Here is a 13,853-nt window from a genome sequence, read left to right as displayed (position 1 = left end):
TAGCTTCCAGGACATCTGGCTTAGGAAAGCTATACCACCTGGATTTGTGAGCAGAGGAAAATGAGGTCAAATTGTGGGGAAAGGGTAGCACAAGGTCACATGTAAAACCAGAGGTTGAGGGCACGTAGCATTGCTGAAGCTGGAGTCTTTGGTTTAATCCCAGGCCTGAGACGTACCTAAGATCTGCTCTTTCCTTCCACGCACTCTGCTTCCCACTCCTCTCACCCAATAAGGCCACAATTAAGCATCCTTCTGGGTGACTGTTCTCTTTAGGAGCAGATAGGCCAGACAGAGAGCCGTAATACCCAGCTCAGCTCATGCTGCACAATGCACCCTGGGTATGCTCCCTGTCCTGTTAGTGGTGGTGAAGCAGCTGCCCAGCTCCTGAGCCAGGCAGCCAGTGCAGGATCGGCGCACGCACACCGACACTGCTTCGCAAAAAACCGTGCTCCACTCCTGGCCTACCCAAAGTGACTGGCTCAGCATGGAGTGCCGGATTCTTGAGTCTTAGAAACCTTCAGGCATTCCTCTCATTGTGTCCCTAAGCCTAGCTGAATGCTGATCGGGCAGTCTGCCTGGAACAGGCAACCAAGGGGAAAGAATGGGCTGCACATCCAACAGGAAAGCTAGAGAAGGGGGCTCTGTCTGATTGTGTAAAGGCACCCTGGAAGAGGGAGAAGAGGAAATTAACCTCTGGGCTAAAGATGGGCCTTACATACCACAAGGGGCGGGGCGGGGGGTGGGGGGGAGGCAGCGGAGGCGAGGCTGAATGAAGGGGTGGTCCTGGGATGGCCAGAGCCTGAGATCTAAAATGTTGGTGCTTTTTTTTTTTTTTTTTTTTTTTTTTTTTAGACAAAAGAAGACAAACCACAGATCTGCAAGGCTTAGAAGATTCAAAGCATTAAAGGAAACCAAGGGAAAGGGCAGGTTTCAGATTGGCCCATCTCCCTCTTTGTCCCCCAGCTGTGATTGGGCCCAGGATGAGGTCCCCACTGAGCTTGGGGCACTTTCTTCTCTGTCCCCTTTCCCCACCTACTCTCTCTTCCAGGTTGCCAACCCCCTAGGTCACACTCCCTCCCATGGAGTCTGGGGCCCTCTCATCTAGAGTCCGATTTTAAGGCCAAAATAGACTCTCCTGCCTCTAACCTTCACTCAGAGGTGAGGGAAACAGTCCGGTTACCACAGACCAGGTATCTGGGGATGTGGAGGAAGCTATCCACAACCTCACTTGGGTTAAGGGAAGAAAGGTTCCTGCCTGAGGATACTTGGTTAGAAGACCAGAGGCTGTGAATGGCTGTGAATGGCACCATACGGTTAGGACTTTGGCCTTTTGCTAATTTCAGGTTTTCGATTGGCTGGAGAAGACTTTGAAAGGAAAGGGGAAAGTGCACTTTTGCATCAAGGGCATAACAGCAGGCATGGAGGCAGATACAGAAATGGCAAAGCAAAGGGCCCACAGGAGAAGAAGATGGAACCAGATTAAGAAGCATCTCCAATGCCATGTATTTGGAGAACCTAAGACATGCTTCCTGGAAGAAGGCTCTCTGGAACCAGAACAGTATCACAGGGGAAGCTCACCTCTCCTTCTCCTGGGGGGGGGGGGGGGCTATGCTTCCAGGCAGGCCCCAAATCTGCTACTCAGGAGTGAGTCTCCCTTCAGGGACACATAGAACCGTGCCCAGCATAATCACTGCAATCTCTAGGCAGGACTAACTAAGGCAAAAGAACCTGGGGGCAAGATCCAGGAACAGAGAATGGCCTACAGAGCAGGAGGGATTGGGAGGAAATGTTTACATTGCTCCTCTGCCTTTATAACCAGGTGTTTCCCCAGTGTGCTGACCAGAGGCACAAAAATCTGGTTAGTTCTCACTCCAAGAGGACGGAGGACCTCGTATCAGCAGCCCGAGGGCCTCTGAAGGTAATGGCTACCAACCAGTGCTGTAGGGATTATCCACCACAAGCAGCAGACCTGCTCTCCACATGTCTGATGGACAGGCTCTGCACACAACAACTTCTGGTGAAAGTAGTTCTGCCATCACACTTCAGCTGCCCTCGACCTCTCCTTCCCAACAGAAACACTGCAAACGAAGTGGCTACTTTGGAGACTTCTTTTTGTCCTAATTCTTGTAAGGCCCTTTTATTCCTCCATATGGAACTGTTGGGCAGAAAGAGAAATGCACCCTGGTAGCTCCTCACGCCCCAATCCCCAACTGTGGCACTGCGGGGCTGCCTGCCAGAGGCGTCTGCTAGAGGCTGGAAGGAGTAAAGGAATCCAGGGTTCTACGAGGGACCCAAGCTTTGTGAATCTTTCACTCAGTCAAGCTGCAGGAGTAAATCTGAGAAATGCTTCCTGTTGTGCCTCTTCTACCAACCCTTTCCCGGCCCACTCCCCCCCCCCCCCCCCCCCGGACAATTCATTCAACCCTGAATCTCTGGCCCGGGAAATAACTCTAAAAGGATCCTGAACCGGAGAACGCTCCCGGGTGGTGGATCCCCGCTTTTTACCTTCCTCCACCCACGGGCTCCCCGGCGCAGGGGCGTGCCGGGCTGCCAAAGCCACTGGGTCAATCTTCCAGACTCAAAACGAACTCGTTTATTTCGATTTTTGCTTTCACATTTTTGTTCCGATACAATCAAAACTCCTGGACGAACCTCTCGAATCAAAAGTCTTGCGAATGAGCGCAATTCCTTGGGCTCCCGGTGATTCGGCGGCTGGACTCCAGGCTCCGTAGGCAGTGATTTGAAACGCACACTATTCTTCCGGGAACAGAGGATCCGAGGAAGGTCGGGGACATCCAAGATCTAGGCTGTGGGAAAGCTGTTGCCCCGGGTAGGCTGGTTCAGGTCCTCTTTGGAATGATTCTGGATGCTTTTGGAATTAGAAAAAACCCAAACTTCGCTCCCAGCCCCTTAGCTATGCCCCGGCCTAGCAGAATTTTGGCCCGACTTCTTAGGCTAGCACCGAAGCAGAGAGCACAGGCGAAGGCAGGACCATTCTTAGGCCCAGAGTGTCGGAGCATCGGAACAACTTTGCCAGGAAATCTATGCACCTGGTTCTTTGATTGCGTGGCTTTTTTTGCTTTTGCTTTTGCTTTTTTCCCCCCCTCTAAGCCGCCTGCTGCATTTCTGAACCTCAGTCTCCAGTACCACGGGGGCCCCCAACTCACAGTTGGGGAATGATGCAGAGTTTAGAAAGCTGTTTCAGAAAAAAAAAATAAAAAATAAAAAGTCCCATTTTGACTTTATTGGATTAAAGCAAAATTAAATTTTGGCTATTCACACGTATGTTACAGAGGAAGAGGAAGCATCCGGAAGAACCTCCTTGCCGGTTAGTGGAGCCACAACACGAGGGCACTGACAAGCATCAGAACATCAGGCAGCCTTGGATGTCACGATCACTCGGAATAGGACATAGAAATTCGGAAATATAGCCAGTTTCCACTGGGAAGAGTTCTTCGTGTACAAATGATATATATTTATATGTATGTATATTTTAAACCAGTCACCACTCAGGTGAGTCCTTTCTTGTGTAACGAGCAGCTGAGGAGACAAAGCATCTTCAGCTAATTAACTCTTGAGCGGGTGTGTTAAGAGCAATGCTTGTCATGTTAAAAACCACCTTCCCCATTCAAAATCAAAAGGAAGAGAAAAACCCTTACCTAAGAGAGAGAGGGGAGGGGGGGGGAGACATTCGGTTTCACTAAGGGGGATGAATGGGGACCTGGGGAGAGAGATTTCACTTTAGATAGTTAAATGCAGTTTCTTTTAAGTAAATGGTCGGGGAACCTGAACGTAGGGGTAGGAAACAATGACAAGGCAAGTCTCTTTCTTGATGACTGCAACTGGAATGGGAGTGGTGAGTTTATTTTTGGAAATGGGAGTACGCATAGCTAAGCGGAATTTACTTCTCTCAGTAAGGAAACGGACCGGGTGGCCCGCCCGCCCGCCGGTGCGCCCCTCATCACCCCCGCTGCAGCTAGACAAACGGGCAGGAGAGTTTCCAGCAGGGCCGCTTCCTGGCTTCCTCGCCCTCTCAATCATGCCATCCTCTTTTACGCTCCCTCTCCTGCCTCGGTTCCGGCGGAGAAGCCCGTCAGAGCGGAAACACGAGGAATCCCGAGAAGGTCGAATACTTCCAGCCCCCCATCAAGTTCCCCCGCTCCAGCTTGAGGTACGCCCGGTCGCCTTTCTCCATTTGGATCAGGACTCCGTTGCTGGCGGCCTCCCGCGTCACGTCCTGGTCACCAGCGAAGGCAGAAATCACGGGCCACCCGTTCAGCATAAGGCTCACCTGAGAGAGAGGCAGAGAGAAAGGCCGGTTTACAAAGGGGCGCAACCTGGCGAGGCGCTACCCAGGGCGGCGGCGGCGAGCCGGTCCCCACGCTTGGCTAGCGGCTAACACACGCCTGGAAGCCCCGGGAGGAAGACGGGCTTCGCGACTGACTGCAGAACGATCGCACGTCAGAGAGAGGGGGAGAATCTGCTCCCCAAACGAGCGTCGCTCTCACTCATTCCGGGCTCTCGAGGGATGGCGCCAGGCCCGTTTAAGGAACCCTCCTGTGGGCGGCTGGAGCGCCCGGAGGCTTCGACCTCTCCTGATTCCTGACGCCTGCCATAGAAACTCGGGCAACTCAGCTCCCAGGCGCTCCCGAAATAGCAAAAACAAACAACCACCACCACAACTAAAAAAAAAAAAAAAAAACTAAACAAAACCCTGTCCCCTCCCGATCCCGGTGGCCCCGACACAGAGGGGACTAGAGGAGAAGCAGGCGAGACTTCTGGCTGATCAGAAATCCTGCCTCGCAACTGCACTCGGCGCTTCGTCCTCAAACCACCCGCTCCACTCCTCAGATTCAGGGTGGCATCCTCAGCCAAGGGCCAGGCCCCCTCTCCCCTGCGGGCTCAGGGAACCTGGACGTCTCCATGCCCCCTCCCGTCTCTCTCTCTCTCTCTACGCTGCACACGCCAGGGATGGATGGAGCTGTGAGTTCCGTGAGCCAGAATCCCCCTCCTAAAGGGACGTCCTTCATTCAGTGCGCAGGTTAGAGAGCCCGGTCCGCAGCGCAGCGCGGAAGGCCAGCCAGCCTCCGGGCGTGTTCCCGGGCTGGGAGCCGGAGGCGCTGTCCGTGGTGCTGAAAGCTGGAATCTGGGAAAGCTCAGAAAAGTGGGAGCTGTCAGGGGTGCTCGCAACCATTTTAAAGTCCCCTGGAGTCCCGCAGGAAAGTCCTGGTAGCTCAGAGGGCTGAGGCAAGAAAGCCGCCATCCGTGGGGATAGGGCTGGGGAAGCCAGCGACAGGGAAAGCGAGGGACAGTCCAAGCCACAGACCAGCCAGGCCCGGCTGTCTGCACCTCCCAGCACACGCAGCTGTTTCCTCCCCACACCCCTCTGGAGCCCTCTCTAGCCCCCTGTGGTTACAAGTCCCCAAGGGGGACGGGGCCTCCCCTCTCCCCGCCCCCGGCGGCAGCTGACCTGGATGGTCTGTCTGTTGTAGACTTTTACCACGTGGAAGTTAAAACTGTAGATCCCTTTTCGAGGGGCGATGAAAGTGCTGCGTTCGGAGTCAAAGTTGTTCCCGATGTTCACTAGAACCTACAAGGAGACGGGAACCCAGGGGGAGTCGACCGGGGTCAGTCCCTGGCTGTGGTCTCCGTGCCTCCCCAGAGCCCTTGGGGGAGGATCGGACATCGTGTCTTCCACCCCTCTCCCACACCCCCTCCAAGCCAGCCCGCACGCCTCCGGAGGAAGGACCCTCACCTGGTCGAAGTAGATGATCATGGTGCGATTACTCATCTCGGACGGCTCGTGGTTGGTGCTCCGGATGGCAGAGAAAGCCACCTTGGCGCTGCCGGAGCGCACAGAGATGCCCAGAGCTGTGCCCGTGGGGTCGGACGTGGGGTTAGAGTCGCACACCACCAGGCACTTGCCCTCCAGCACGATGGGCTCCGTCTCATTTTGCCCCCGGGCCGGGCCTGCCAGCCACGCAACCCCCAGAAGCAGCAGCTCCACGATGCCCAGCATCGCGCCGCCGGCGCCCACCCCGCCCCCCACCCCGGGGGCTGCCAGCGCCAGCCGCCCCCCTCCCCAGCCCTGCTCCGAAGCCCCCTCCTCAGCTTTGTGCGTAGCGCCGCCGACGCCGCCCTGGACACTACTGATGTTCCTTGCACTCCGGGACGAGCGTCCTCCCGCCCGAAGCTCTGGGAGCCCCGCCCGGGCCTCAGGGGTGCAGCGGCTGCCTAGCCGCACTTGGATGCATAGCCGCTGCTGCTTAGTCCCCGCTGTTGCCGCCGCCTCCTGCCCGCACCCACCGCCACCGCCGCCGCCGCCGCCGCTCTGAATTATTGATGCAGCGGGCGCTGCAGCCGGAGCGGGCGGAGAGCGCGCGCCTGGCACAAAGGCGCAGACCACGGCCTGTCCCCGCCCCCGCCCCCGCCCGGCCCGCCTCTCCCTAAGCTCCGCCCCCGCCAGCGCCGAAACCCCGCCCTCCAACCAATCCTAACGCGCCGCGCTCCCGGCCGGGCCAATGGTTGCCCTGTCCGCGCGCGGCCACCTGACCCCGGACGCCGTTGTTATTAGGCGCGGCGAGGCGGGCGGCGCGCGGCAGCAGGGCTGGGCGCTCTGGCCGGGAGTCGACGGAGGGAGCGAGGGAGGGCAGCGAGTGCGCGCGTGCGCGCGCCCGCGTCCGGACTCTCTACGGCGGCCGCTCGCCCTCTCGCCTCTTGGCTCATGCCAGGACCCTGCTCAGTCCCTTCGGCCCTTCTCGCGCGCCTCCCTCGCCAGTCCTCAGGTAGGAGGAGGCGCGCGCCCGGCCCGCGACTTTACCTTCGCGGAGGGCCAGGAGGCACCCGCCCGTGGGTGTGCGGGGTGGAAGGGGAGCGCCCCCCAGTGGGCTCCGTGCACGGGGCAAACCTTGGCTTGGGGGAGCACGGGCCGGGCGGGGCCCGCGCCGGAGGCTGGGGCTGAGGGCCTCCCCAGGTGGCGCCGCGGGGAGCGGGCTCCGAGGGTGCAGCGCTCCCCACGGTCCCTTACCGGGGACCAGAAGGCTGGAGCCAGGCTCCTGCCTGCCGCCCGAAGCGCCCGCCGCGGGCCACGGGCGTCTCTCGCGCGCGTTCCTTCGTTCACCTTTTCGGGATGGGCTGTCGAGCACCGGCGCGGGGCCGGGCGCTGTGGGTGAAGTGAACGGCAGAACCGAGCCAGGTTCGCTTGGGCGCCCCTGGCAGTTGCGTGTCGTAAAAAGTTCGTGTATCTGCGAATGGGTTCCTCACTGACACTTCAGTTTACGATTTTTTAAAAATATTTTATATGCGTACTTCTTATGCACCGGGCACCTGTCCCGCATGCTCTATGCGCTCGTGCCTGGACGTCTCTGTTTGCAGCGTAGACACCACATCTTGGGATTCGTGGGAGGTTTCTCAAGGGTGATTTCCACCCTAAACGAGTTCTCATCCCCACTCCTCCACTTAGAAACACACCTGCGCGTGCTCATCCACAAACTTAAAGATTAAAAAGAAAAGGGGGTGGGGCAGGGAGGGGGGGAACAGCGTTGCTCAGTGTCAGGGAGCTGTGGGGTGGCCAAGAGGAAGGGCACGTCCCGAGCCTGGCTGCGGACGGAAGCATGCAGTTAACCCGGCAGGGCTGCCTGCTGAGCTCTGGGCTCTGGGTCTGTGCCAGTCCACCTCGAAGCTGTTGTACCCAGTCCAGGGGTGGGGTGGCAGGCAGACTTGGGGCCTGACGGGAACCTGGACAGATGCGGGGCGTGCGTTGAAAGTGCATCCCCCCCCACACACCCCACAGGATTGCGGGGCAAAGGCGGTGGGTTTACTGCCCCCTAGGGTACAGTGGGGACCCAAGCAGGAAAACTGACCTGGGAATCTTCAGCAACCATCCATGCCACTTTACCTCCATCTCCTTTGTCTCTCTGAGACTTCCTTGATAGCGATTTAGAGACGTTCGGAGGCAAGCCAATCTGACTGCGCGCACTGGGAATTCTTGTACTGGGTGGGTCAGGAGCAAGACACAAGAAACGATTTTTCCCATTTTTTTTTTCCTTTGATACTGGGATTTTAAGTCGAGGCCTCTGACTTGACCACTAGAATCATAGCAACAGTTTTTCTGTTCTGGTTTTTCAGCTAGGTCTCTCGCGGTTTTTGTTTTGTTTGTTTTCGATTTTTCTCGGCCTCCTGGAACTGATATCCTCCTGAGTACTGGGATTACAGATGTGACACTCTGTACAGGGTCCCAACTTCTATCTTTTTGAGTCATCCCCAAAGAGCATTGCCATCTGTGATTATGCCTAATGTGAGAGCGAGAACTAACTTAAGGGGTGAGTACTGGATGATGGGACTGTATTAGGGTCGTGGCAACGACCATGGGGAAACAGGTAGAATGGCTTTTTGATCCCAGCAACATTGTCAGTCACTCTGCAGTGTCTAGTGAGTGCCTCCTGAGCCTAGATTGCAGCCAGGAGCAAGAAGTGGGAGGGAGGGAGCTTGTTTTCATAGAGTGCCTGGGGCAGGACTAAGAATGTCAGTAGGGATACTGGCCAGCACCACTGCTGCTGCCCTACCCCCTCCTCCTCTTCCTCCTTCTCCTCCTCCTCCCGCTCCTGCTCCTATTTCTCCCACTTCCTCTTCTTTTCCTTTTTCCTCTTTTTCTTCTTCCTCTTCCCCTCCTTTCTTCCCTTTCTTTATCGTCATCTTCTTCTTCCTTTTCTTTCTATTCTTCTCTTTATGGTCCAATTTATAGTAAGCAATGCTCACTCCTGGACTATCATTCGTCTGCTAAGGATTCTTCATCTTGTATTTTTATCTCAGCCTCTCTGCAGTCTAGATTTGCCAGGCTAAGGGCTTCCTCTGGACCTCTCTGTTGATAGCTCCTGCAGCTATGATTAACTGACCCATACTTAGTCTCCCTTCCTGTCTCCCAATTCACCTACATTCTTTTCTGTCCTAGTACATCCACATCTAATGTGACTCCCATCTCAATATCCTATTGTTTGAGCCATTTTGATAAAGCTGCCAGTCCAAAGCCCATTGTCTCAAACCTGGGCTACTTGCAATAGCCTCTTGAATCATTCCAAGATTCATGAGGAATCACCTCCAGGCTCTAACACATACTGTTCATTCTCATTTGATGAATATCTGTTGAAACTCAAAGATATATAACCTCTGTTCTTCTCCTATGCGATTAAAAAGTTGACTCTTCTACCCCATCCATCCCTTTCTCATGAAGCATGCATTAAAAAATAACGAACACTAATCTAATTGTAATAGATGTGTGCTTTCCTTAAGTATGCTGACTGGGGGAGATTATGTGCATAAGGAGGAAAATCCCTCAGAAGCCTCAGAAGCAGTCATGTTTACCCCTGTGCCTGCACATGTGTGTGCTAGGACTTGAACTTAGGACCTGGAGGCTATGCTTGGCCTTTTCACTTCAGGCAGCACTCTGCCACACGAACCATAGGACCATTTCCAGATTTTTGGTGGTTAATTCAAGGTAAGTGTGTCACAGACTGTCCAGTCACAGTTGGCTTTGAATGGCAATCCTCAAGACCTCAGCCTCCTGATGAGCAGCTAGAATTACAATTTTGAGTCACCAGCAGCTGCCGTCTATGAAACTTCTAAAGTAGTCCTTGTTCTAAAATTTTAAACAATTATACGATTACAGATGATGGATTTATTCTGTTACTGTTCTATCCTTTGGCTTTAAATGGCAACTTACATTTTGGGGAAGTCAAAGGTTAATCTCCTTTTACATTGCTCTGCATTTCCCCTACAATACAGGTGGACAACCACCTTCATTTGAGACATTGTATTCCTGGCAGTGCTACTCACCCAAACCCACCCGGAACCCTGTGAAATAAGCCAACATTCTGTTGGAATGAGAGGCTATCCGGAGGAAACAGATGAATATTGTCTCACAGGATATGAAACAAATCCATCCTGTTTTAAAGCCAATATGGATTCTTCAATGTATACATCTCTTTTTGTATTAGTTCAAAGGCCCAGACAGTTCTGTTTCCAAGGATTTAGTTTGTTTACTCTTAAAGCAGAAGAGAAAGTCTGCTTTGTTCTAGAGAGTGCTAAAATTTAGAATATCAAGTGTCAAGTTCAAGTTAATTCCTTGACATTAGAAATGATTTAGGAATGATCCTATGTTGTACAAAAGTATGAAATAATATTCTAACGTTCAAAGAAACCCATCTTCCTGGATATATCTATGTTTCCTTTAAATGCAGTAGTTTGGTAAATTGTTAAGTTAGGTTTCAAAATTGACTTTGTAATTGGACACTTTTAGTAAATACCAGAAAAAAGAAAGATTATCTCCTAAGAAAGGCCAGGTTTGAGATAACAATTTGGTTCTTTCAAAAATTCTTATCATAAGAAAAAATCAAAAGAAACATTTAAAATGTATTTAATTCATGTTAGTACTAAATTTTGTGTCCTTGTAGCTGTGTTCTGGAGAGACGAAATCTCTTCTCTATTAAAAGATACTGACATTATTTCCAAGGTGATGCCTTGAATTTGCAGTGGAATGTGCTGGTAGGAGTTTTGTATTGAGCTATTATTCACATAGATCATATTAAGGTCAAGAAAAAAATCTAAAATAATTTAAACCTACAGAGCTGTTCTTGAGAGAGAGAAAAAATCACATATGTAACATCAAACACTAGTTGGAATTTTTCCAAGAAGTAATTATCTGCACACTATTTGCGATGGTTGATTATGAGACAAACCAAAGTTTAGCTAATTCAGCAAACATTTATGGAGTGCCAGCAGAGTGCAAGACCAGGATTCCGTGTTTAGCAGCAGTCAGCAACACAGACTTGATGAACCCCCATTTATGACTCCTCTGGTTCTGCTAAAAAAGGTTTCTTGAAAATAGTAGCTCTGATTGCACTTTGTATTTGTTTATCCTTATCTTGTAATTGGAAGATAGACGAAACCTACATGCACCTAGAAAATTAACAGACTGGAAAGCATTCAAACAAATATTTCAGGTATGTATTTCAAAAACAGTTAACATTTATCAAAAAAAATCTGTATGTTGCCATCATCCATGAGTGGCTAGATTAACATTTGGGAACACTTACCCTAATTTTAGTAGGAATCTCAGGGAAACTTCCTATATCTGATCTCTATTGATAACTAGGTATAGCATTCTTCAAAGAGCTTCAGGATGGAGTCTTAGGACAAAATCACTAACTGGAAGGTTTGTTAAATTGTCTATATTACCAGGAAGATTTTTTTTCAAGTTATATAGAACTCAAAGGGAGGAAAATGAAAAAAATAGGTGTGAGAGTTGTATATTTAAAATTATTTTCAGAGGTAAAATTCCCAAATGACATTTACTAGTAGATTTATTGGAAATTGCATCAGAGGAGCAAGCTTCATCTTTTCACCCTCCATCAGTCTTCAATGACTGATACATAAACATGTGGACTTCTGAATGTATGGTCTCATCACGGAGCAATCTGGTTTTTCTTTCCTACTTCCATTGTTCTGGAAGCTGGCCCCTGCCAACTGGTTTCCAGTCCCATCTGATCACTGGAATATACTAGTAAGAGACCAGGGACAGATAGGGGCAAAGTTAGGGTAGTTCCTGCGTGCCCTCTCCCTGGTTAAGCCAGGTGGTGTGAAGAACTGACCATAAATGTCCCTAGCCCTGGTTTCCCCCTCTCATAGGTAGAGTTCCTGCTCAGTGGCCCTGCCTCCTTGAGCTCTCCTCAAGCTCTCCTTGAGTTCTCACTCTGCTAGTATGGTTTCTTCCCTTCTATCTTTTGCTTCAGTGTGGGATTTGCCTGGCTTTAGAGTCTCAGCTCATCAGGTTGAGTCCCGTGACACTGCTAAGTCTTTCATTAAAATCTCTCCGTTTGAACTGAGTTTAATTTTATTTCCTCCTGCGATCTCACAGATCCACTGTATCACTGTAAGACTTCACTTCCAGAAGCAAAGAGTTTAATGCATCTTATCTTTTTTTGTGTGGAGCTCTTCCTTTTTTTAATCATTGGTTGTATTGTAGAGAAAATGGCAATGCATTAAACCCTGATTAATCATTACAAATTCAGAGTAACTATGTGGTATTACCAGTCGTATAATTCACACAAGTCTATTTAGTATAAATGTTAAGGATTAACTAATGATAAGATCAGAAAGAATAACAGAGGAGTGACTGATCAAATTCATTGAATACATAATGAAACACCCTTGTACAAGTAATTGATACTAATAAAATATTTTCTGGTAAAATGACAAATTTTAACTAATGGTAAATGTAAGTGTATGTATGCAATTTTTTGAGAATATTAAAATGAAAATTTTTATAGTGTTTTGTAAAGTAGAAAATGCTAAATCCCTAAGTAAATTTCATCCTATAATCTGGTAGTATTAGAGAAGGGAAATATGGCCAGAAGTAGACATTTGTGAACTTACAAAGCTATTTTCAGTATTTAAAATGTGAAAACCACCCTGAAACATTCTTTGTTGTTAAGAAAACATAGCAGTTTCTACTGTTCCAATTTTTAACTTCTAACTCCTCTGTGCATATTCTAGACAAAAAAGAATTTTATTATTGTTACGTAAAACACATGATGTTTCAGATTTCAAAAATCTCAGTTCTCAGTGAACTATACCCTGATGTTTTGAAACTTATGAAGGAATCCTATTAGGCAGCCATTTAACTTAATTGTGCCTCTTCTATCTACTTCCTGATGTAATTTGTCTTTGCCAAAATAGTATGCTACAAGCTAGTTAGAAAACTGGCAATTAGAAAGAAACCTCTGCCAAGCAAGCTATCTAGATATTCATGGCAATGAAAGCTATAGTAAATTCCACGAGAATATCTATTCCATCCTGGTGTTCACTGATCCATAAGAACAGACTGAGTAAATTTCTATTTATTCTGGCGGTTGTGGGGACATCCTTGTGCAGTTTTAAGTGACTTTCTCCATATATTTTTATTGTAGTTAATAGAAGGGTTACATTATATTCACCAGATAGAAGGTGCATTACTTTAAAAACATTGATAACCTTTCTCATGTCTTAGTCCCCATTTCCCTCCCCTAACCCCTGCCCCTCATCTTGTTTCCCCCCCTTCCCTATCCTATTTCAAATAACCAAATAAACATATATACAATATATCAGATAACAAGATAAAATACTGTAACCATATGAGATAACCAAGGGACAGCAAAAGAGATGAGAGATAACATAGTACATTAAGGACAATAATCACTCATTACATGGCTTTTGTTTCTATCTCCTGGAGGTCCTTTCATTTAGTGTCATACTACATGGCCTTATGTATCTAGGTTTTGTTCTATTGTAAATCTCTGCTAGGAGAGCCCAAGGATTCTACTTATTATGACAAATGAAGGAAACCATTGAGCCTATGTTTCTTTGAGTCTGGATTACTTCACTTAATATGATTTTTTCTAAGTCTTTCTATTTCCTTATAAATGGGGGGATGTTGTTCTTTCTGACAGCAGCATAGAATTCCATTGGGTACAAATACTACATCATTTTGATCCATTCATCAACTGAGGGGCATCTGGGTTGGTTCCATATCTTTGCTATGGTACAAGGAACATCATTGTGCTAGTGGATTTAGTATGTTCTTGTTTCTGGACAAGTGGGTAAATGCCAAGTAGTGGAATTGCTGGGTCATAGGGGAGCTCTACGTTTAGTCTTTTGAGGAACAGGCATACTACTTTCCATAGTGGTTGAACGAGTTTGCACTCCCACCAACAGTGTAGTAGTGATCACCTCCTGGCTACATCCCCACCAGCATCTGTTGTTATTAGATTTCTTGATCCTGGCCATTCTAACTGGAGTGAGGTGGAATCTTAGAGTTGTTT

At 49.5% G+C, this 13,853-nt stretch overlaps 2 protein-coding genes across 2 annotated transcripts in view; one reads left to right on the top strand and one right to left on the bottom strand.

Annotated features, from left to right (window-relative positions):
• Positions 1–2,570: 2,570 nt before the first annotated feature.
• On the bottom strand, positions 2,571–6,042 carry Cbln1 (cerebellin 1 precursor). Its single transcript, XM_090357674.1, has 3 exons — positions 5,756–6,042; positions 5,471–5,590; positions 2,571–4,291 (listed from the first exon to the last, which is right to left on the bottom strand). Exons 1-3 carry the CDS (start codon positions 6,017–6,019, stop codon positions 4,094–4,096), a joined length of 582 nt encoding a protein of 193 aa, XP_090213800.1. The 5' UTR covers positions 6,020–6,042; the 3' UTR covers positions 2,571–4,093.
• Positions 6,043–6,651: 609 nt separating this feature from the next.
• Positions 6,652–13,853, top strand: part of C24H16orf78 (chromosome 24 C16orf78 homolog) — a 105,195-nt gene continuing 97,993 nt past the window's right edge. The window contains exon 1 of the mRNA XM_090357673.1: positions 6,652–6,785. The gene's annotated coding sequence lies outside the window, so the exon portion shown is untranslated. The remainder of the gene's footprint in view (positions 6,786–13,853) is intronic.

The sequence above is a fragment of the Megascapheus bottae genome, chromosome 24, assembly GCF_031878675.1.
Source record: "Megascapheus bottae isolate mThoBot1 chromosome 24, mThoBot2.hap1, whole genome shotgun sequence".
NCBI classification, from domain to species: Eukaryota; Metazoa; Chordata; class Mammalia; order Rodentia; family Geomyidae; genus Megascapheus; species Megascapheus bottae.
This window is presented reverse-complemented; position numbering and strand designations above follow the sequence as displayed.

Bases quoted from the DNA above. Each gene is read 5' to 3' on its own strand.
- Cbln1 (XM_090357674.1), bottom strand. From the start codon at position 6,019: ATGCTGGGCATCGTGGAGCTGCTGCTTCTGGGGGTTGCGTGGCTGGCA. The intron at 5,591-5,755 runs GTGAGGGTCCTT...GTCTCCTTGTAG, and splicing joins TGATCATCTACTTCGACCAG to GTTCTAGTGAACATCGGGAA. The intron at 4,292-5,470 runs GTCAGCTGCCGC...CCTCTCTCTCAG, and splicing joins ACAACAGACAGACCATCCAG to GTGAGCCTTATGCTGAACGG.